Source organism: Camelus bactrianus, chromosome 6 (assembly GCF_048773025.1).
Source record: "Camelus bactrianus isolate YW-2024 breed Bactrian camel chromosome 6, ASM4877302v1, whole genome shotgun sequence".
In the NCBI taxonomy this organism is placed as follows: Eukaryota; Metazoa; Chordata; class Mammalia; order Artiodactyla; family Camelidae; genus Camelus; species Camelus bactrianus.
This window is the reverse complement of record NC_133544.1, coordinates 86,292,889-86,317,232: the sequence shown is the minus strand read 5'-3', so window position 1 is coordinate 86,317,232 and position 24,344 is coordinate 86,292,889. Positions and strand designations below refer to the sequence as shown.

The 24,344-nt window shown below is 32.7% G+C and overlaps 1 protein-coding gene across 8 annotated transcripts in view; it reads right to left on the bottom strand.

Annotated features, from left to right (window-relative positions):
• The window catches only part of RNF111 (ring finger protein 111), a 77,423-nt gene that overhangs the window by 27,160 nt on the left and 25,919 nt on the right, over window positions 1-24,344 (bottom strand). For all 8 annotated transcript variants that reach the window (XM_045506245.2, XM_010969441.3, XM_045506246.2 and 5 more), the window contains exons 2-4: window positions 15,621-16,516; window positions 3,205-3,331; window positions 126-289 (exon numbers count right to left, since the gene is read on the bottom strand). In XM_045506245.2, coding sequence (XP_045362201.1) covers window positions 126-289; window positions 3,205-3,331; window positions 15,621-16,497 — 1,168 coding nt within the window. In that variant the 5' untranslated portion in view covers window positions 16,498-16,516. The remainder of the gene's footprint in view (window positions 1-125; window positions 290-3,204; window positions 3,332-15,620; window positions 16,517-24,344) is intronic.

Sequence of the window (24,344 nt, the reverse complement as noted above, 5' to 3'; positions counted from 1 at the left end):
TCAACTGAAAAATAAGACTAGGACACCTGACAACTTCTCTATTATCACTAAGTTCCTAGCATATTAAAATACTTCATTTTATCAACTTTCCTTCAAAATTCTACACCATTAGCACTCCAACTTACCATCTTCATCAACAGTAAGGTCCACAACTTCTGCTGCATTCTGCCTCAAGGGCTGTATGACAGTAGAAATCCTACTGCGGTTCCGTGGCTCCTGTGGCCGACTTGTATGAGAACTTGAACCTTGGCTCCAGTGAGATCTGGAGTGTCCAAGGGTTGAACGAGACCTTAAATAACAATCAGTATCAAATCAGTACATATGAAAAAATAAACACAATTTTAGTTACCTAAGAAATCATAAGCCTTTCCTACAAAATAACTTGTAAAATTCTTCCTGAAAGAATTCACCAAATAATCATAACAGAATTAAAACTTATGACTAGCAGAATGCCTAGCACTCAATAGACGTTTGCTGAATTAAATGTTCAGCAAATGGTTACCAACCAATTGACCTAAGACTATGCAAAATGATACGTTAGACCATTCATTGGTATAAAACACAGAATTCTGTTTCAAAAAAAGCTGCTTTCCTTTCATTTTATTCTGAATACTAGCCTGGGTTATCATCTATTAAAGTTACTCACCATAGGTATAGCAACAAAAATATCAACACCCTAAACATTTAATAACACTCACATGGTCTTGTATGTTTAGTCCAGACTGGATTTGCAAAACATGGCTTTGGGAGTCCCAAACCAACCTAAGTTTCTGGGACTGTCCTAAAAGAGAACTGAAGCATCAGAGATTTTCCTGCGGTCAGGAGAGTAAGGATAGTTGCAGCTAGTTTACTAGTTTGGTAGCTATAAGAAATATCACTGTTTGAATCACTTTATGCTTTTAAGGCCTATAACCAGAAACCCTCAACACCTAATGCTTTCATCACCTTTTAATTATCTGTATGGCACTGTACTGTACTAAAGTACTTACAGGTATATATTTTATTAAAAAATTTTTAAAGAATTCACTGTAATGATCTGGACTAAGGGTACAGAAGGATAGTATGTAGAAAATGCAATTCTAAGGCTCCAGGAGAGAAAAACAAACCTGTTTTAGAAAGGTGAGGCTTATAAAGTTGGTTTTTTTTCTCCTGCCTAAACTGAATGCAAAACTGCTTATAAGTTTATTGTCAATATGTATGGAAAGAGTGAGATCCATTCACATGCATGTCATCGGCAATATGAGCTGGACCACCCAGAAAAGAACTCCAAAGTTGAAACTAGGCTGAAGATGGCTTCAGCAACTGCAGAGCCTGAGAGTTTAGAAAGGAGCTCAAATGCTAAAATGAGATTCTCAAGTAACAGGAGTGTAGCAGTTAATTCCTGAGACATAATTAAAAAGAAAGAAAGAAAGAAAGAAAGAAAAAGGACAGTGTATTCCAGCAAGAATTGTACAGATTAAGGCATGACAATAAACAAATGTCCCAAGATGAAATGGTCTTAGATGAGGAGGAAGATCCCCATTTAAAATTCTTGAGAAATCAAGAGTCTTTGATGAGCCTGAGCAGTCTGTTATTTCTGAGAAGCTGTTAACAGTTGCACAAAGTTCCAGGCCCACTTTGCAGTACCTTTGTGAAAGCTTCATGGGATGCCCTAAATCCAAACATTATGCTGAATGAAGCACCAGCAAAAAACCTGATGTATGAGGAGCACTTTCACAGAGAACTTAGTGACCCCTATGGTTAGTGGCAATTGTCAAATCCTGACACAAAGCAATCTGAAACACAGATATACTCTCTCCTAAAGAGGAGGGCCAAGAGTCAGCTGAAGTGGCAAACAGTATCTTAGGTAACAATAAGGAAAATGAATATAGGTAATGAGCACTGTGTGTCTTTTTCAAGATCACTGTCTCTCACTATAGCAAACTCAACTGTTTGAACATTAGGCATCTCCATGACAAGAAAGCTCTATAGTTCCACAAGGAAAAACAAGTTCTTAGTTTCAGCAATCCTTGTAGCTCATAAAAACTGAGTCAGTGTTGTACCAAGCACTAGGGACAGTCACAGGAAAACTGTGGCACATAATATGGAGTATCAATTTTCCTCAGAGTCTGGGAAAATCATTTAAAAATTAAAACATATAGGGATAGGGGTGTGGGTATGGCTCAGCAGTAGAGCACGTGCATAGCATGCACGAGGTCCTGGGTCCAATCTCCAGTACCTCCACTAAAAATAAATAAATAAAATAAAGCAATAAGGTAATAAAACTGTAAAAACAATAACAACAACAACAAACAAAATAAACCCAAAAACCAAAAACACAGGGATATATTATGGAGTGCTCTCTTCCATTTCTCCAATGGGAAAGTGGCAAGTACAGAAGTACACTCTAGGCATGTCTGTAACATGCTTCTGAGGTAAGAATGTCTTTTTAAAAAAATCAATAAAATACAATGAGCAAATTCATTCCAACACAAAAATTAAGATTGATTCATAGATTAATTTGTTGTATCAAACAAAACAGAGGAACACTTTACTGATTCCCTTACCCACATTTGTAATCATTTAAAGCACAAGATGAATACAGTGTTAGGGTCTCTTTTTTTCTAGTCAAAGTGATTCTCAAAAGGGCAATGTCATTTCCAGTTATTTATTAAAGCAAATGAGGATTTTTCATTTTCATTTTTTATGATAGGGCTTTTTTTAATGATAAAATTACTGAATGAAGAACAAAAATTTTTTAAAAATATCTTTTATACTATGTTGTCCTAACATAATAGCACAAACATCACTGGTATCAATAAGATACCAGTATCATCCCCAATATTTATGTATTATTCATAACTAAATTTCAAAGGAGTTTGTGAACTTTCTGAATCATAAACAATTTCATAAAACACTAAGTAAAGTTACTGTTTATCTAGGGCAATGACTCTTAACACTATGGTATACTTGGGGTGCTAAAAATTACTGATCCCTAGGATTCTGGTTCAGCTGGTCTGGCCTACAGTCCAGGCAACAGTATCTATTTTATAAACTCCCCAGATGAATCTAATGGAGCTTGGTGTGAAAACTACTTATCTAGTTGGTACACACATACTCAAACTAGATTCAAAAAAAAAAAAAAAAAAAGTAAAAGAATGCAAAAATATGTCTAAATATTTATATTTAACACATCAAATATAGAATTAGGAATTAAAATCTTACCGATAGCTTTCTCCAACTGTTACTATTTCCACTTCACTGTCTGTTGAGGTAACATTAATTTCTTCATTGGCAGTGACCTGGGGAGTGGAAGAAGCTTCTATCACCACAACATCTTCATCAATACTTCCTGGAAACAAAAGAAAAACATTTAAAGGGCATCTGCCTATAAGTCAACTTATAGACAAATTTTTATTTTGACTCTGAAGACTGAAGCTCATCACAAAAAAAACTCTTCTCTGTCAAGATCAAAGTTTTTTTAAAAAAACAGAGCTAACCCACACATAGTGAAAATAGTACTTACTCTCTTAATCTGCACATTTTCATGTTTATTTCCTCTCATGACTTTTCTTTACAAACTTTCAGTGGTTTCCATATTAATTTGTATAATCTTATATAGTGATATTAATACTGTAAAATTTAAAAGTACTGATATAAGATCTTATGTAAGATATTCACATTCCAGACGATATTAACCCTTTACTATCTAAAATAAAGATGTTACATTCACTGTGTGTTTTCTTCCAGATTTTTATTTATGATATGGTATTCTTTTAAGAAACACACAGTAGCTTTTCAGTTTTGCGCTATAAAATATAAAATTTTGGCTTTTCCAAAGTATTCTAAATATGGAAATTGCTTCCTTATTTGGAAGATGGTACATATTATATCAGTTCAATTCATTTCCTTAATTATTTACTTTACCTAGAACTAATTTTTATTTATGGCATTAGATAAGATTATAAGTAGAATTTGGGGGTGAGGGGGTATATAGTTCAGTGGTTGAGCACTTGCTTGGGGTGTACAAGGTCCTGCATTCAATCCCCAGTATCTCTGTTAAGGGAAAAAATAATTAAAACTTTTTTAATTAAAAAAACTTTAAAAAATATAAAAATGAATAAATGTAATATGGCCCTCAGTGAAATAACTCAGTCATACACACAAAAAATCACTGTATGATTCTATTCATGTGAGGTACCTAAAGTGGGCAAATTCATAGAGAAAGTGGAATGGTGGTTACCAGGGCTGGGCAGAGAAGAGAAAAGGGAGTTGTTTAATGGATATGGAGTTTCAGATTGCAAGAAGAAAAAGCTCGGGAGATCTGTTTCACAACAATATGAATATACTTAAAACTACTGAACAGCACACTTTCAAAAGGTTAAGATGGTTAAAAAAAAAAAAAAGAAATGTTATGTTCCATTTCTTCTCTTGCCGTATTTTTCACAAATTGGGCGCTGAGTATCTTCTTTTTGTAAAAATTCCTCTCTCTTCATTACTATCACCTGGCAATGCAAAGGTCAGCCAACAGTTTACAAGTCATGTTTGTGATAAGAATTTTCCCATAGTAAGAATGTTGAGAGCTAAAAGTGTTACACATTTAAAATGTACATTTCACTGATTTTAGTATATTTATAGAGAGTAACTATCACCTCAATCCAGTTTTAGAGTATTTCCAACACTCTAAAAAGATTCCACATGTCCTATCTCAGTCAATCATTGCCCCTCCATCTCCATTCTTTCGCCTCTACAACTCACCTGCTTTCTGTCATTACGAATTGGTTTGGTTTGTATTTTTAAGAGCTCAATATAAATGGAGTCAGACATTACTTGTACTTTCGTATCTGGCTCCTTTCACTAACTGTACTTATTTTGAGACTTAATCATGTTGTGTGTTTCAACAGTTCATTCTTCTTACTGCTGAGTAGTAGCCTATCATATGATTATATCACAATCTGTTTATTCTTCTGTTGATGAATATCTGAATTTTTCTCATTTTTGGCTATTACAAATAAAGCTGCTATGAACATTCATCTATAAGTCTTCATAAATACATGTACTTTCTTTTTTCTTGGGTAAAGACTTAGGAATGTAATTTCTGAATACTATGGTAAATTTATGTTTAGCACTTCAAGGAACTGTCGGATAACTTTCCTAAGTGGTTGTTCAATTTTACATTCCCAGGAAAGTGAGGCTCTAGTTTCTCTACATCTTTGCCAATAACTGTCATTGTCTCTTTTTTATTATAGCTGTTCTAATGCATATATACTAGTATCTAATAACAGTTTTGATTTTCATTTCTATAATAACTAATGATGTTGAGTATTTTTCAAGTGCTTATTAGCCAGCCACTTTGATGAAATGTCTATTCAAATCGTTTGTCCTTGGATTTTGGTCTTATTGTTGAGCTGTAAGAGTTCTTTATTCTTTTCAATTTCTTAATGGCGTCTTATGAAGCATAAAAATCTTTAATTCTGATGAAGCCCAAATTAGCAATTTCTTTAGCGGATCATGTTTCTAGTGACCTATTTGAGAAATCCCTGCCCAACCAAAGGTGACTAAGAATGTCTGTATTTCTTCTAAAAAATCTTGTAATTTAGCTATCACATTAAGTCTGTGATCCATTTTGTTCATTTCTGTATCTAACATGATATAAAAGGTCTAAATTCACCTTTTTTGCATGTAGATCTACAATTGTCCCAGCACCATTTGTTGAAAAGACTAGAATAATTCTATTTTGATATTTAGCAGATTCAGGTTTTCCTAATTATTCTTATAAAACAATTAGGATTATAAAATCAAGGGGAAAGAAAAATTCTTGAGATTTGGATTTAGTTGGCATTAAGCAACAAAAATGAAGCCCTGATATCTCTATTTTATATATATATATATATTTTATCCATGACCATATCTTGCCATCTAACAATGTTCTCTTATAAACCTCTAGAAAAATCAAAGGGTTTGGTTTGATTATAAATGTAACTCTCTCCAAAGTTACATAATTTTCTTCATAGAAGCCAATAAACTCCTATTGAGATTATTCTTAGACACTTTATTCTCTTAGTTGCTCTTATAAATAAGCTCCCTTTTCCCTTATATTTTCTACTAGTATGCTGGTATTCCATTGATATTGTTTATTTTTATCCAACTCTTACAGAGCTCTTGGCTTACCACAATGACAACAAATGGCTCAACCCTCTCCTCACTGTGGAATTTACAGAGTCTACATTCCTTCACCCGAGGCACCATTCCTAGACAACCTGGAATTCAACTCTAATTCCTCTCTGCATCATCAAGTATCTGCACTACTTCAAAAGCTGGCCAGTATCTAGAGGAGATACAAGCCCATGACAAAAATCTATAACATACTCTCTGATATTCCGAAGAGGATAACAAAGCAGTCACTAGTAAATCACAGAGGCAATCAAAGATGATCTGATTGGAGAAATTATTATTTTTTAAATACGTCATAATATTTCTATTTTGGAATATTTGCAAACTGTCCTATCAATTAAGTAGGAAAAAGTCAAGATTAAAAATTATGAGGTGCAAATTTTTAAAGTAGTTTTTAGGTTCTAAAGATTATAGAGACGATAATGTTATGGTTGAATGTATTTTTAACAGCATAAATTTATTATAGGTAGAGATAAATAAAATAGCAGCACTCAAGTGGCTATTTAAAATAATATTCACAATTCAATTTCCAAATTACTTTTCTAATCTTGCTTCATAATCAGGTACATAATGCAGTTTAAGGTAAGAGAACACAGGGAATCAATACATTTAAAACTAAAAAGCACTGTACATAAAAATAAAACATCATGGATATTTTTAAAAAGATATCCCTTATTTAAACCCACCATTTTACCAGGACATTACCATTTTACATGGAGAAAAGCTACATCTATGTATCAACTTTAATAGTGATTTCCTCCCCAGTATTTGTACATAAAGTTTCTTCACAAGCCTGAAAAAAATCACCTAACATTAAATACCTTTTACACAGTTAAGTCAAATATAAATGTAATAATTTTAAGTTCCAACAATAAATGACACAAAGCTACCGTTGCTAATACATTAAAATTCAATTTATATAAATTTTTTAAACATAGAGATTGCATATCTAAAAGTTATATAAATAACTCACCTAGGCACTGTTATTCTGCTTAAACATCATTTTTCTAAAAAGAACCTTTATAAGCATAATTTGAACATAATATATAAAAGTCATGGACTAAATAATAATCACAATAGGCATGATTTTAGCATCTCTAGAATGATAATCATTTAAAACAAAATTTAAAGGAAATATTCCTAAAATTATGAGGTTAACTTTAATACAGCTTTAAAAATTCAAGAGAATAGGTCACTTCTTATTGGGCCAATTTCATTTTCACGTTTTTACATTTACAAATATTAAAGAATGAGAAAGTTGAGTGCAGCTAAGACATTAGAGTGATGGCATCTGCACGTGATTTAACTATTTCTTTTAAGATTACTTATGTTGTTTGTACTTTTTAATACATTATGAGAAAAATAAAATGTCACAGCCGGGGCAGTTTAACAATGGTAACAAAAACAATGGCTTCTCTGACAGAGTTCTTCATGAACTCAAAAAAAGTCATTGACTATCCTAGTCCCTCTGTGCCTTAAGTCTGGCATGATGTCAATAAGAATAGCATTCAACGTGTGAGCATAGACTTTGTCCCATGTATACTATTCTGCAAGTCTAACTGCATCAAGAAACTGAAACTTAGAAAGTTTAACTTGTCAAGCAAACTAATTTCAATTCCAAACTCAGACTCTTTACACAAAGTACATCACAATGCCCTAGCTACTCAACAAGCTGGAGCTAGTTGCTATCAAAAGCATCTTCTTGCTACCAGTTGCCTTTGCCACTGTGGTCACAAAGGTACCGAAGTTGTAACAGCTTTGACTCTTCTTTGGGACTCCTCTGTTGGGTATCTATTCAACAGAAACGAAAACATACATAGACACAAAGAGCTTGTACTCATATGTTCATTACAGCATTATTCACAATAGCCAAATACTAGAAACAATTAAACATCTGTCACCTAAAAAAATGGGAAAACAAAACGTGGCATATCCATACAATGGAGTACTATAAAGGAACTACATAATAAAATAGAAACTAATACCTGGGGTGATATGGATGAATCTCAAAAGCATTATGCTAAATGAAAGCAGTCAGACACAGAAGACTACACAGTATGTGATTTCATTTATATGAAATGTCCAGAAAAAGTAAGTCCATAGAGACAGCAACAGATTAGAGGTTGTGTGAGGAAGTGAGTGTAGGACAGGGATTAATTGTAAACAAGCAGGAGGGGATCTTTGGAGATTAACTGAAGTGTCCTAAAAATGTATTGTGGTTATGATTGTACATCTCTAAAATAACCAAAAATTACTGAGTTGTACACTTAAAAATGGAAGAATTTTATGGTAAATTATACCTTAATAAAGCCGTTTAGAAAACAAAACACTATACAACATTCCCTGCAAGATTCAAAACTAGATTTCAGTAAATGAAAAGACATTCCATATTCTGGAATAGTAATAGCCCAAATCTTAAAGATGTCTGTTCACCTTTATTTAGCTTACAAATGCAATCCCAATAAAAGTATCATGCATCTCTCCCCAACCATGACTCTCAGATAAAAAGTTGACTATAAGGTCACTTTGAAGAACAAGCAGGCAGGTATAACCAGGCAAATATGAAAGAGTCTAAAATTAAAACAGTGGAACAGTATGAAAGTTCCATAAATCAATCAAATAAATGCCTATGGAAATTTAACATATGACAAAGGTGGCAATTCAAGTCAACAGGAAAAAGAAACATTTTTAATGATTTGTTTCAGGATAATTGAATACCCACTTTAAAAAAAAAAAGGATCCATTCTTCACACTGTACATGAAGACAAGTATCAACCAGATTCGTGTTTTAAAAGTGAAAAAAAAAAAGTAAACACAAGGGCTAGGAGAAAATGAGTTAATTCTCTTATAAACTTGGAGTGGGGAAACACTTTCCTAATTATGACTTAAAAATCTAGAAACAGTAAAAGTCAATAAATGTTTCCACCCTCCCCCCAATTTTAGCATGGTAAAAAAGTACTGCAGAATCAAAAAACGAATGACAAGTTTGAGGAAAATGTGTTACAAAGATGTATATCTCTATTATATAAAAAGCTTCCAAAAATGGATGGAAGAATGAAGACCAACATTCTGATAGAAAAACAGGCAAATGATAAAAACATATTGATCACATGAAAAGAAATGCAAATAATCTTTAAACATATGAAAGACATGTAACAGTACTCACAAAAAATAAAAACCAAAATATACTGACATACTATTTCTGACCTATCAGATGGACCAAAAAATCAAATCGACAAGTTCTGTTGGAAAGGCTTTGGGAAAATAGGCACTTTCTTATGTTGCTGATGGACCCCAAATGGTTACAACGCCAATAGAGAAATTTGGTCTTTTTTAAAAGTTAACATAAGCTTTTATTTTTTTACTCAACAATCCCCCCCTAGAATTCTATCCCGAAGACTCAAAGGCAAAGACTATTAGATGACATATACAAAAAGTTATTCACTGCAGTGCTATCTGAAACAGGAAAAGTCTGTAAACTGTTCATCAATAGGAGACTGGCTGAAAAAATCATGGTATAACTATACAATGGAGTACTGTGGAGCTGTGAGAAAAAATAAAAAAGGAATGAAAAAGAATGAATAGAGGAATGAAAGCCTATATAACATCCTTTATATCTCATATACATACTTTTATTCCTCTATTATATCTCAATACGCTAACAATTCTATATATTATTAAGTGGAAAAAATAAGAGCTACTTTTTGAGTAAGGTCAGGGGAGAATAAGTATACATATAAATATGGGCTTATATTTTTGAAGAAAAAAATGGAAAAAATAAAGCAAAAACTAGTGAAAAATTATTACCTATTGGGAAGAGAAAAATAGAAAGAGCAGAAGTGGAAAACCAGACCAGGTAAATGTTTCACATAATTAAAAAGCAAAATTAAAAAATTTAACAAATATCTTAAAAAAAGAAAAAACCTTAAAACAACCACAAAACAAATGATCTTAAATGCATATTAAATTAGTAGCATAACCACACAGAAAACTAGGCAAGGGCAAAAAAAGGAACCACACACAAAAAATCTTACATTCAATAGAATTATTAGTGGTAATAGTTATAAATATTTTCATTTATGTTCATTTATGAATGTTCACTTACATGTTACATATTTAAGGTTTGTATAGAATAAAACAAAAACATGAATAATATTGTTAAGAATATTTTCAACGTAAGAGTGAAGAGATTCAAATATAAAATACAAGCTTACGTAAAAACTCTAATCCCAAACTTTCAATGGAAATAGTCACATGAATTAATGATTTATTTCTTTCTAGAATGTTAACATTCCTAACTTTGTCCAATAAGAAAGAAAAAGCAATGATAACCCAGTAGAGCAATAAACACCTTTGTTCCCAATGTACAGCTTCTAAATATCACTTCTCAATAAAAAGTAATAAAGACTACTTGGAATGGTTGGTTCCAGGTTTCCGGCAGGAGACGTAAAGGATGAATCTGGACTATCTTGTTATATCAAAAAGTAAGGAAGTTATCAAAAGCTATTGGAGTGGTATCAAAAAGATAAAAGGCCCAATCTGAAGATGTTCCCACTGGCCAAAATGAAACTATTTGAGCACGAAAAAGAATAAAAAGATTGCAATCCATCAACTATACTAAAATCCATGAGTTCAAAATGATACTTAAAAATGAAAAACCTCTTTGAATACTGCTATAATTCATTCTGAAAAGTAGTAAATGAAGTAAAGACTCAAGCATTCTTCTTACCCTCCCTGTAAGACCTGCATTTCAGAGTACTAATTAATTGATGTAAGAAGAATTCTTTCTTATAAAAGAACCTCAGTTAGTAAGTTTAACAGAATGATAGAATTAGAAACTCAGCATTTTGCAACCCCCTAATGACATAATGGATCTAGGCAAGATCATCAAAGCTGCTAAAAGTTACATGAAATGCTGATGGGGAACTTTATAGTGGAAGGATCAAGATGACACCATCTGAACCCTCTAGTCAATTTTAACATGTGGGGCAACAGAAAGTACACAGGGTACACTAAGAAAGTGTTGCTGAACTGAATGTGAATCTAATCAAGTTTTTGATCTACCAATTTGCAGGAAATATGTAGTATATAAAACAAATTAAGCCTGAGAGGTGATACACACATTGTTTATGGAATAAAAATGGAGAAACCCTGAAAAAAAGGATCTGGAACCCTTAGTATGCAAGTTCATTGGCATTTTCATTAATATTATTAATGGTTAAGAGCATAGGCCTGGGGGTTGAGCTGCCTGGGTTAAAATCTCAGTTCCATGCAAGTATCTTGTGCAAGACACTTAACCAATCTGGGCCTCAACTTCTGCATCTGTAAGATGGACATATTAACGGCACCAACTTTAAAAGGCTGTTGTATGTAACTGTTAGATATTATATTGTTACTTCTTACTGCCTCTTAAAAAAATTAAATGTATGATGTCTAGAAACTGTTCTGAAATTTTCCAGAAAAAAAAAGTGAGGGGTAACAGATGAAATAAGAATGGCAAAATGTTGAAAACTGAAGTTAGATTAGGAATATGTGGGAGTTCACTGTATGTCTATGTATTTTTATGTGTGAAAATTCCCATGTAAAAATAATAAAATAGTAACAACAAAAACTCTATCAACGTTATTTTTGGAAAATGAAGAAAAGAAATATTCACAGATTTAGATATAATTCCTAATGTTAGGACTTTACAATTTCAAGGGTTGATCACCATCTTAAGAAAGCTTGTAAAACACTTAAGTCAGTACTAGAATACTAGGAAAATATAAACATATAGCTGTTGGATACATTTTTTTTAAAGCTGTAAATAAAACGTACAGCTATTAGACATAAAACAAAACAAAACAAAAAACCCTGTGAAATAGGATTTTCCAGTCACATAGAAGGAAAATGATATCTGTAGCTTGGTATAAATTTTCCAGTAATAGCATTACTCATGGACTCAGCAAGTGCTATATCTCACGCAAAGAAGATGAGGATAATATGATGTTGAAAACTGTTTAATGACTTAAAATGTGGTTCCAGCAATTACCAAGTCACTGATATGCCTAACTGTGTGAAAAGAAACTTACCAGGAAATGTGAGTACTAACAGGCAGTATTTCTAAATTAACATTTATTCAATACTTTATATATGCAAATAAATTAGTAATTTAGTCTTAAGACACCTACTTTACAGCCCTAAACGTGTACATTCAACATAGTCAAAACTTTTTTTTCTCCTCAATAAGAAAACAGGACTTACATATTCTGGTTCTCTTATTTGGGGGCATATATAGTATTTATATTTCCTTCATGTCTGGAGGAAATATAACCTATAAATACTTAACTTACAAGTTAATAAATAAGGAGGTCCTTATATGCACAATTAATTGGGAAACCCAAGGTTATAGCACTATAAAAGGAAAATGTAAGCGAAGTTCAGATAAGGTACACTGAATAGATCACTCTCAAATGTAGCTTCTATTAAGGTTATTTTAAAACATCTGAAGTTCTTGGCAAATGTTATCAGGAACAAAACATGATGCATAAATTCTCAACCTAATTGGCAAATGGGAATAACTCAAAGTCCAACAACTCAATTCGTATATCATTTTGACTTTCTAGGCTTAAACAGAGAACTCTAATAAATTTAAAAGACAGTAATGTGAAGCAAGAGTCAAATAGTAGCAAGAGTCAAACTACTGATTACAACAGATAAACTAATGTTTATTATATGATTTAAAGTACTGACTTAAAATAACTCATTCTTAGCTGATCTGATTAAACTCATTAATTACCTACAACTGTTTTGCCTTAGAGTTTGAATGTACAATAAAATACTTCACATGTAGAATATTCTTTCCATCAGTTCACTACAGCAATAACAAATAAGTGCTGATGGATAGTGTATGAAAAGTTGTCCCAGCAGTACCAAACAATATCCATCCATACAAATCATATTATTAAAGTTTAGTAAATAGATCTAATTAAAATTTGAGATATTCCAACCCTCTCCTAATTCCTAACACACACTAAAACATACTGGACTTGGAGTCAGAAAGCCAGCACTAAAAATATATCTAGAAGAAAACCCTATCTCTTAAGCATCAAAGGAAGTCAATTTTTTGAGAGCACAGAGAGTTGACAATATAGCTAAGTTCCATCAGTATTTCAGTTTATTCTGAATATAAATAATTTAAAAATGATTTCCTAAATGCTTTGTCTGTGATGAGAGGGTGATGATGACTGAATCCACCTCATAAGAGAGGAGGATTAAATGCGAATATATACAAACACTCAGAACGTTACCAAGACTACTAAATACCCAATAAATGTTAGGTATTTTTATCATCACATCATCCACTATTGGGTGGTAAAGGGACTTGAGGCAAACTTCTTGGAGGGCATTCTGGTAACAATAGCTAGCAAACTTTTAACTGAATATATCTTTTCATACACTTTTAAAAATTATTCCTTAACAAATGTGCAAAAATACATGTACAAGGCTGTTCAATGCAGCAAATATTCATCAACAACAGCTGGCTGAATAAACTATGAAACATCCTACAAAAGGGATACTATGCAACTGTTGTTTTAAATGAGATAATTATACATACTGATATTTTTTTAAACCCACATTATCTATTTACCTTTACATATACTTTCACATTTTCTGAAGGAGATAAGAAAAAGAAACTGCTGATTACTTCTGGGTAGTTAGACTGGGACCTAAGAAGAGGAGGTAAACTTTCATTTTTTATTTTATGCTTTCTTGATAGTTTTAAAATTTCATGCCCAGTGAATATTATTATTAAATCATTATTAAAAATAAAACAAAAACTAGTTTAAAACAGAACATTGGTCTAGAAACCAGAAAACATGAGGAGTACCTGGCTTCAACTTCTGGATTTGTGTTTCCAGAGACAGTTACTGGTAATATCTGAAAATCATGCAGTTGAAACAATGTAATCCTTCTAAGAAAGAGTTAAAAAAAAAACCCAAAACCCACATGCTACAATAAGTATAAACAAGATTTAAAAATGAATTACAGAGTTTGCATTTATCTTGAATGCTTGATATATGAGCTCCTTTCTTCCCAGGAAAAGACACTGATACTGGCCTATGTTTATTCTCATGTGCCTCCTACAAATATCAGTTCCTTGGAACTTCTGCTTTACAATCATCAACCATCCTGCCTCACTAATTTCAAGCAGAAATTGGGCTCCGCTGCTCCCTCTCCCCAAACTACAGTCTTCACATTCTAATTACCTAAGAAAGATGTGAAATGTGACAGTTACGCAAGACAATTCTTATTCTCATCTCCCTCTTTCTCAAGAAACTGTAGAGTACTGTTGCTGTAACCTCTTCCCAGCTGTAGGTGATCTCAATGAACCCTTTTTACAACAAATACTTGGATAGGATTTTAAAAAAATGAACTAAACTAAACACAGCTAAGATGAAAATTAAGAACAAAGTTACTAGTTTCAGGGTTCTGGCAGGAATAGACAAATAAACATGTAAGAGGGAGGAGAATCTTGGGAAAGGATGAAAGGGAGGGAGAAATGGCATAGAACAGGGAGGACATCAGGCAAAGAGTGGGAAAGCTCTGTGTGTCAGTATTGAAAACCATGATGTTAGAACGCTCCGCCCCTCATTTTCCTTACACTGTCACAAGAAATTAATCTCTTCCCTCAGTTCAGAGTTCACTCCTCAATGTTCACTTCAACTTACTTTAAATTACAACAAACTGTAAAAACAATAGATATAGAACATACTTATACTTCAGAGATTGTACATAAACTTATTCTAGTTAATGGAACATTTACTGCGGTGGGGGATGCACTCAAGCTAATCATCTATCAATTCAATTTTAACTGATTAATCATATGCTCGACTGGACACTGTCAGGACTAAAAGTTTGTGTTCTAGTATTAGAATGAAAGTTACCTCTCAAATACCTGAAATTATTTTTCAATTATAAGGAACATGACAAGGGAATCATAAACAATAATAAAGTACTTAAAGGAAAAATAAATGTCTTTTTTAGTGATTAAATTGTTCTTACTGTATATGAATGTGAAAGAAATCCATCACAGAGCTACCTGAAAAAGTACTCATAAAAGTTCAACATACAAAAAAAACAAAACACTAAAGGAAAAAAAAAAACTGTACCATAAATCAGCAATTCACAAAACATAATCTAATATACATAAAATGAAAATTTTCTTTTAAAAAATCATAAACCCTCTTGCTTTATTTTTATCAGAAAAAAATATAAATTTTCTATTTAAAAAATTTAAAAATGTGTATCTTAGAATTGGGGCCATGGTTTAATACTACAGTTGGTAATTACTTATCAGGCTTAAACATAAGTTAATAGAACCTCATATTCCTTCTAAATACAATGAAATCATAAAGTGTAGAAGATTAGCACAAACAATGCAATAGCTTCCATCCTTTACTAAACTTAAGAAACACAGTTTTTACCTGAGGGAACAGTTGGATTGTTTTGGTGGTTTTCACTGGCAGAAACAAACAAATCTTCTTCTCCTTCAGTTGATGAGCTGGAAGAAGATTCACTGCTGAGGTCATTGTCACTGGAACTACTAGAACTGGGGAGCAATGCATATTTTCTTCGGGCTAATACTTCTCGTTTTTTCCTCTGCATTAATATCCTCTCTTTTTGTTTCTGTGTCCTCTGTGAGGAATTGTTTTTTACAAATCTCTTTCTGCATGGAAGTCTCCTTAATGAACTGCTATGAAAACAGGGTCTTTTCATTAACAATCCCGAAACAGATTCTGTCTCAGTCCGAGGCCACTTTTGGGACCGTGCACCATGAGTTCTACTTTTAGCACTCAAAATTGCCTGGGAATGTCTTACAGAGACTTCTTTATCCTCATCTGAAGTCACAGTATCAGAATCTCCAAAATGCAGACTAGATGAAGGAGAAGAAAGACAATCACTAAAGGAGGAATCATTATCTTCATCACTTGGTGTTTCTAGGTGTTGCCTCAATCCTAATATTCCCTGGTTCTCTTTAGCACAATTTTGCATGTATGAAGGGCCAGCCTGCTGGCTTTTGCGTTTTTTCCTCACAACACTTTTTTCTTGTTCTTGTTGGTTACCATTCATGTCCTTCTCTTGTTTTTGAGAATCATCACACAAATGAGAGAATTCATTCCCCACTTTACTATTAATCATCTCAACTCCTGCAGGAAAACTTCTGGCTGCCCCAATGGGCTCTGGATGCAAGAGGATCCCTTTCAGACTCTCCTGTGTCTCTGGCGCATCAGAAGGAATCTCACTCTTCATATCCACTTCTAAGGTATAGAGCTTGTTATATCCAGGAGTCCATTGAGACATGGGAAACTGTAAGGAAGGCCTAGAAGACACAATTGGATATTAAGAAGATTGTTAATGTGGCTTTTCTTATACTATTTAAAGAGTTCTCAGAGTCCACTGAAAATATCTTTATATTAGGGCAGAAATGCCTTTTCTTCACCAGAATATAATGACTATAACAAGTCATTTAACATTCTTGGAAACATTTTTTCTCTGATATCTGTTACCCATATATCCAATTTTTAGAAATACAGTAAAGATCACAGAACACAGGCCTGCATAAAAACTTCTTTCTATTAACCGAAAGCTGATTCTACTGTGTATCTTCCTAACTTCAGCAACATATTTGGTCAAAATCCAATAATCTCTTCAAAACCCAGAATAGTAAAAGTAAACAAAACGGTTAGAATTCAGAAGACTTTGATTAGTCAACAATGTTTTTCTCCTGGTATCACATTTTAAAGTGATAATTACATTAAATAGTTTTCTGCACATCTAAATGGTTACTATGTTAGATGGATTACCATAAACAATGAACTAGTATAAATATAACTACTCTTTCATGGTTCTTTCCTTCAAACTACTCTTTTCTCTAATGAGAATCTGAACTCACCAATTGACAGTAGGCACTACTACTGCATTTCAGAAAGTTTTAGATTTATACAGGAAGACTAGAGCCAAGACTGTGAGTTGCTGAAGATCACTCAGTTAAAGCAACACAGCAGAAAACAAAAATCAAACTTCCTACAGCTAATCTAAATAGCTAAATCATTAATCTCTGAAATTACGAGCTGCTGAACAAGGGGACTTGAAATTAAAGCATCTACATCAATGCAATGTACATATGAAATGGTGATACTGTAAGGTAGTAAATATCATGACTTAAAATGGAACACATTCATTTAAAATGTAGTTAATGTGACAAATGAAGACCTCTACTAGTGCTGAAAATGATTTAAATGATGTTAACAATTTTAAATTTTCATTGAAGTGAAACACATATATATTCTGAGTTTATAGCTTGATGAATTCTCATAAAGTGAAAACATTCATGTTAATAGCTCCAAGATTGAGAAACATAAGATAACTAGCACTTCAGAAATCCCCTTCCAGTTACTCCATCCACCAAGAGTTATAATCACTATCCTAACTTCTAACACCATGGATTAGTTTGTACTTATGCACTTTGTAAACCACTGTCTAAAAAGAGAGGAAAAAAAAAAATTTAGTAGCAAGTTTTTTCCTTTTCCACAAATGACAGTTACAGAAATATACAACCTCACAGGCCTCCCACTGTATTTTAGTATATGACTATTATCAGAACAGATAACAGTAATTTAAAAAATCTAACAGCTTATTTCTATATGAAACTATCAAAAGTACTATCTTCTATTAGTCTTATTTACAAAGGCAAGAGGTGTTATATCCAAGATCAGCCCTGTGTGGAGTTTAGCAGGAGCAGCAGCAAAGGAGGAATAATAAGATAGGTGAACATATGGGCAAAGAAGCGAGAAAATTACAAGAGGTAGCCAATCAGACAAGGATCATCATAACTAAATGCAAGAAAAAACAAGTCACAATGATAAGGCACAGGTGCATGTGATTTAAGATTCAAGCAGGTCCCACTAGGATGGCTATAATAAAAAATACAGATAGTAAAAAGGGTTGGCAAGGATGTAAAGAAATTGAAACGCTCATACATTGCTGATGGGAATGTAAAATGGTATACACACTTTGGAAAAGTAGTTTGGTAGTTCCTCAAAAGATTAAATACAGAGTTACTACATTCTATTCATAGCACCATTAGCTAGTTACAAGAGCCAAAAAGTGTAAACAACACAAATGTCTATCAAATGATGAATAAATAAATCGATAACAGACTAATACTCAGTAATCAAAATAAATGAAGTACTGATTCATGTTACATGATACGAACCTCAAAAATACTACACTAGGTTTTAAAAAGTCACAAAAGACCATGTATTTTAAGATTCTTTTTACTTAAAAAGTCCAGAATAGGCAACCACAGAAATAAAAAGTAGATTAGTACTGTCTAGGGATAGGGATAACAGGATGACTGAGGTGTGATGGCCAAAGAATATAGGATTTAGCTTTGGTGAACTGAAAATGTTTTAAAATTGACTGTGGTTGATGGTTTTTTAACCCTGCAAATATTCTAAAAACCAATGAACTGTATACTTAAAAAGGGAGAATGGCGTGGTATGTGAGTTATTTCTCAATAAAGACGTTGCCAAAAAGTCAAGAGGGGGGACCCTCCTACATTGCTGGTGGGAATGTAAACTGGTACAGGCACTATGGAGAATAGTATGAAGGTTCCTTTAAAAACTAAAAACAGAGTTACTACACGATCCAGCAATCCCATTCCTGGGCATATATCCAGAAAAGATGAAAACTCTTAATTTGCAAAGATACTTGCACCCCAACGTTCATAGAAGCACTATTACAGAAGGCAAGACATGGAAGTAACCTAAATGTCCATCAACAGATGAATGGATAAATAAGATGCTGTATATACACAGTGGAATATTATTCAGCCATTAAAAAGAATGTAATTATGCTATCTGCAGCAACAGGAACGGACCTAAAGAAAGGAAGTCAGCAAAAGATATGATATCACTTATACATGGAATCTAAAAAAAAGGATACAAACAAACTTATTTACAAAACAGAAATAGACACAGACACAGAAAACAAACTTATGGCTACCAAAGGGGAAAGGTGGAGAAGGGATAAATTAGGCGTTTGGATTAACAGATACACACTACTATATATAAAACAGATAAACAACAAGGACCTATTATATAGCACAGGGAACTATATTCAATATCTTTTACCCTATAATGGAAAAGACTCTGAAAAAGAATATATATATGTATAAGTGAATCAATTTGCTGCACACCTGAAACTAACACAACATTGTAAATCAATTATATTTCAATTTAAAAAAAAGTCAAGAGGGTAAGTATCAAGATTTCTGATAACTATGGACCCCTCTTTTGATTCTTATCAAAAGAAACACATCATTGAAAAAATCTGGTGGTGGGTGGGAAGGGACAGACTGGGATTTCAAAATGTAGAACAGATAAACAAGATTATACTGTATAGCACAGGGAAATATATACAAGATCCTATGGTAGCTCACAGTGAAAAAAAATGTGACAATGAATACATGTATGTTCATGTATAACTGAAAAACTGTGCTCTACACTGGAACTTGACACAACACTGTAAAATGATTATAAATCAATAAAAACTGTTAAAAAAAAAAAAAAAAGAAAAAAGAAAAAATCTGGGGTTGTTCCAGAAGCCCATGTCTCGCAGGAGTTGTGCTGAGTTGGATCTCTGAGGAAACAGTCTTTATATGCTGAAGAAAAAAAAACTGTTTTAGACTTCTAATCCTTAATTACCAAGTCATCCTCTGGGGCTTGGTAATTGAGGTCCTGAGAGGCAACAAAAACTTGCCAAAAGAACAAATAAATTCTGAGAACTGGAATCCAGAAGTGAATTTACAAAGAAGTGATTCTTGGCATAATTCACTAAACTCAGTTTCTTTTCCATCAGTTTATACCTCAAAACCAAAATAATGAAGCCTTTATGGTTAACTCTGCTCTGGCTTTTAGTGAACTGTGTCTGCCCAACTGAAGCAGTGAGGGGGTAAGGGAGAGAGGTGGTGTATGGTATGGTTTATGTGTTTGTACACCAGTAACTGTTCTCTGAGTTATCATGTCATGCAGTCATTAAATGCAAAATTAACATCCTGTATTACCTGAGATGTTCCCACCAAGGAAGTATAAATACATGCTCTATTTTGAACTGAGAAAAAGAGGAGGAGGAAGGTCATGTAAAGAAATAAACACAAATACTACATTTTTTAACTAAAAAAGCAACAAAACACAAAGGATCAGTAAAGAATATTCTGAACGATTTGCTATTTGCTAAAATCACAATCTAGTCTTTTATTTCTGTAAAAACTATTGGCTAATCAAATTTACAAATGAGGCAGGTATGTACTAGATATATCTATCTCCTCGGCCACATTATGAATAGCTTGAAATTATACATTATTCAATACTGAAACTGTAACACTTGTCCCTCTTTGTACTGGTTTGATCCAATCATTTTACTGCTATGTCATAATAGCAACATATCAATTACTCCTGGTATCAGTTCAGGATAAACAACCAGTAGTAAATCTTGCAAGAAAAAAGCACAATAGCTAAAAAGTCTAATTTTCAAAATTAAAAACTGGGGTTAGGATTTGGCAATTTACATGATAAATTAAGCTTATGTGAGGGTATTAGGTTAATATGAGGCAGTAAAAACTCATTAAGACTACCAATACAACTTTCAGGAACTCTACCCCTAAATTGTGATATGGTTTAGAAACAGTCATTATTGGTATAAACTTTCACTATCAATGATAAGTATACATACTTTTTAAAAGATAAACACATTTTTTAATTTTATAAATGAAAATGATAATTAATTTTACAGAATTCTAAAGGAACAAGATGATAAAAGAAAACCACAAGATAACTTTGCATTCTTCTATAAAAGTTTTAGAGATTTTCAGAAAATCAACTAGAAATGTTCATGGTTTATCTTTTTTCATATAATTCAATGGAAGATTAATATTTGTACCATAGGGATATTACTTAGGGAATGTTTTAAAATTTTAATTCCCTTTCACTGCTATTTATTTTACTTTGTGCCAGCTTAAGAATATTAAATCAGATACATGCACCCCAATGTTCATAGCAGCACTATTTACAATAGCCAACACATGAGAACCTAAATGTCCATTAACAAATGACTAGATAAAGAAGCTGTGATGTATTTATATAATTGAATACTACTCAGCCATAAAAAATAATAAAATAATATCATTTGCAGCAACATGGATGGACCTGGAGACTATCATTCTAAGCGAAGCAAGCCAGAAAGAGAAAGAAAAATACCATATATCACTTATATGTGGAACCTTAAAAAAAAAAAAGACAAACTTATTTACAAAACAGAAGCAGACTCACAGACATAGAAAACAAACTTATGGTTACTGGAGGGGGAAAGAGGTGGGAAGGGATTAAACTGAGAGTTCAAGATTTGCAGATACTAATATATATAAAACAGATAAACAACAAGTTCATACTCTATAGCACAGGGAACTATGTTCAGTATCTTGTAGTAACTTATGGTGAAAAATATGAAAACAAATATATGTATGTTCATGTATGACTGAAGCATTCATGTACACCAGAAATTGACACAACATTGTAAACTGACTATACTTCAATAAAAATTTTTTTTAAATAATATTAAATCAAGAACCTGACAGAATACTCTCTCCTATCATCCAAATGCTTTATAATGACCACTACCTATAGCTAGATAATAAGGATAATATACTTTGTTACATAATATAAATAGTGAAAACTTCATTAGCAAGAAAGAACAGTATCAACAGAGTGAAAAAGCAACCCAGGGAACAGAGGAAAATATTTGCAAATCACATATCTGATAAGCAATTGGTACGAAGAATATATAAAGATCTCGTGGAACGCAAGAACAAAAAAACAAATAACCCAACTAAAAATTATCAAAGGAGTTGAATAGTCATCTCTTTAAAGAAGATACACACACGAAAAAATGCTCAAGATTTCACTGACAATTAGGGAAGTATAAGTCAAAAATTCGAGATACCAATTCACACCCATTAGGATGGTTATTATTAAAGAAACAAAATAACAGGTGTTGTTAAGAACTTTGAAAAACTGGAACTCTTGAGCACTGGTGATGGGAACATAAAATGGTACAGCAGCTGTGGAAAAGGGTGTGGCAATTCCTCAAAAAGTTAACACAGAATTACCATAGGATCTAGCAATCTCACTTCTGGGTATATACCTAAAAGAAAACACAGACTTGAAGAACAGATATTTGCAGACACGTGTTCATGGCAGCATTATTCATAATAGTCAAAAGGTGGAAGCAACCTAAGAATGCACTGACAGATGAATGTATAAATGAAATGTGGCATACATACAATGGAGTATTTTTCAGCTTTAAAAGTTTAGGAACTTGTACACAGATGTTTACAGAGTTTTAATCATAACTGACAAAATTTGGAAGCAATCAAGATGTCCTTCAGGAGGTGAACTGATAAATAAACTGTTGTATATCCAGACAATGGAGTATTATTCAGTGCTAAAAAGGGAGCTATCAAGCCATGAAAAGACATGGGGGGAACTTAAATGCGTATTATTAAGTGAAAGAAGCCAATCTGAAAAGGCTACATTTTGTATAGTTCCAACTATTTAACATTCTGGAAAAGGGAAAACTATGGAGACAACAAACAGATCAGAGGTGGCAGGGCAGGGGCGGGAAGGACAATGAACAGGTAGAGTACAGAGAATTTTTAGGCAGTAGAAATACTCTGATATTATAATGATGGCTATATGCCATTACTCATTTGTCTAAATCCAAAGAATGTACAATACCAACAGTGAACCCTAAGGTAAACTATAAACCTTTGCATGATTATGGTGAGTCAAATTAACTTCATCCATGGTTAAAAAAAAAAAAAAAGGTAACATTTTGGTGACTGATGCTGATAATGGGGAAGGCTATGCATATGTAGGGGCAGACAATGTATGAGAAATCTCTGCATCCCCCTTTCAATTTTGTTGTAAACCTAAAATTGCTCTTAAAAAGTCTTTAAAAAATAAGAAAACTCTGACAAATGCTACAACATGAATGGACCCTGAAGGACATTAGGCTAAGCGAAATAAGTGAGTCACAAAAGGTCAAACAGTATGATTCCACTTTTATGAGGTACCTAGGGTAGTCAAATTCATGGAGACGGAAAGTAGAACGGTGGCTGCAAGGAGCTAGGGAGAGAAGGGAATGAGAGAGTTATATGACTTCAGAGTGTCAGCCGGGAAATATAAAAAAGTTCTGGATGTGGATGGTGGTGATGGTTGTACAGCAATGTGAATGTATTTAATGCCAAACTGTATACTTAAAAATGGTTAAAATGTATCTTATAACGAGCTATAATGGAAAAGAATCTGAAAAAAATATACACGTATGTATATGTATAACTGAATCCCTTTGCTGGACACCTGAAACTAACATTGTAAACCGACGACAGTTTAAAATAACGATTAAAAAGGGGAAAAAAAAGCAAAATAGAAACAATCATGGTAAAATAAAATTGCAATGAAAACTCATAAAGTAATTCCATAAAACAAAATTACAAAATAAAATACTTAACTAAATCCCTTAAGTATAACATCTAAAATATTCTTTTAATGTTACAGTAAATTATCTTTCTTACAATTTGAATTTTTTCTTTAAAAAAGAAAACCAGGAATAGGAGTACCTAAGCTCCTATTGGGTTAATTCATTTATCCAAAGATCAGAGTTCTAATAATATACTGTACCAATATCTAAATCAATAAATACTTAATGGACACTTTAACAACTGTGAATGTTTTAAGGAAGGTTAATCAAATTCATTCTTCACCTGACATAGCAAATTCTTACACCTTGAAATCTTTCAAGGCATGTAATTTAGAAAATACATAATACACAGGGGAAAGCATTTATAATCTAAGTACTCAGAATCAGGAACTCACGTGTGTATCTATAAACCAGTTTTAAAAAATTAAATAAAAACTTATTAACACTTTAAGCAAAGTTTTATTATCTTTACAATGTTGTAATGGTGTAATATGAGCATAGAAATTTCATTATCATCTATATAACCAAAAAGAGACTAGTAATTTTTAGTAAATAGCTTATAATGGTGTAAAATCTGACAAATTTAATCATTCTCAGCAGAAGTACTT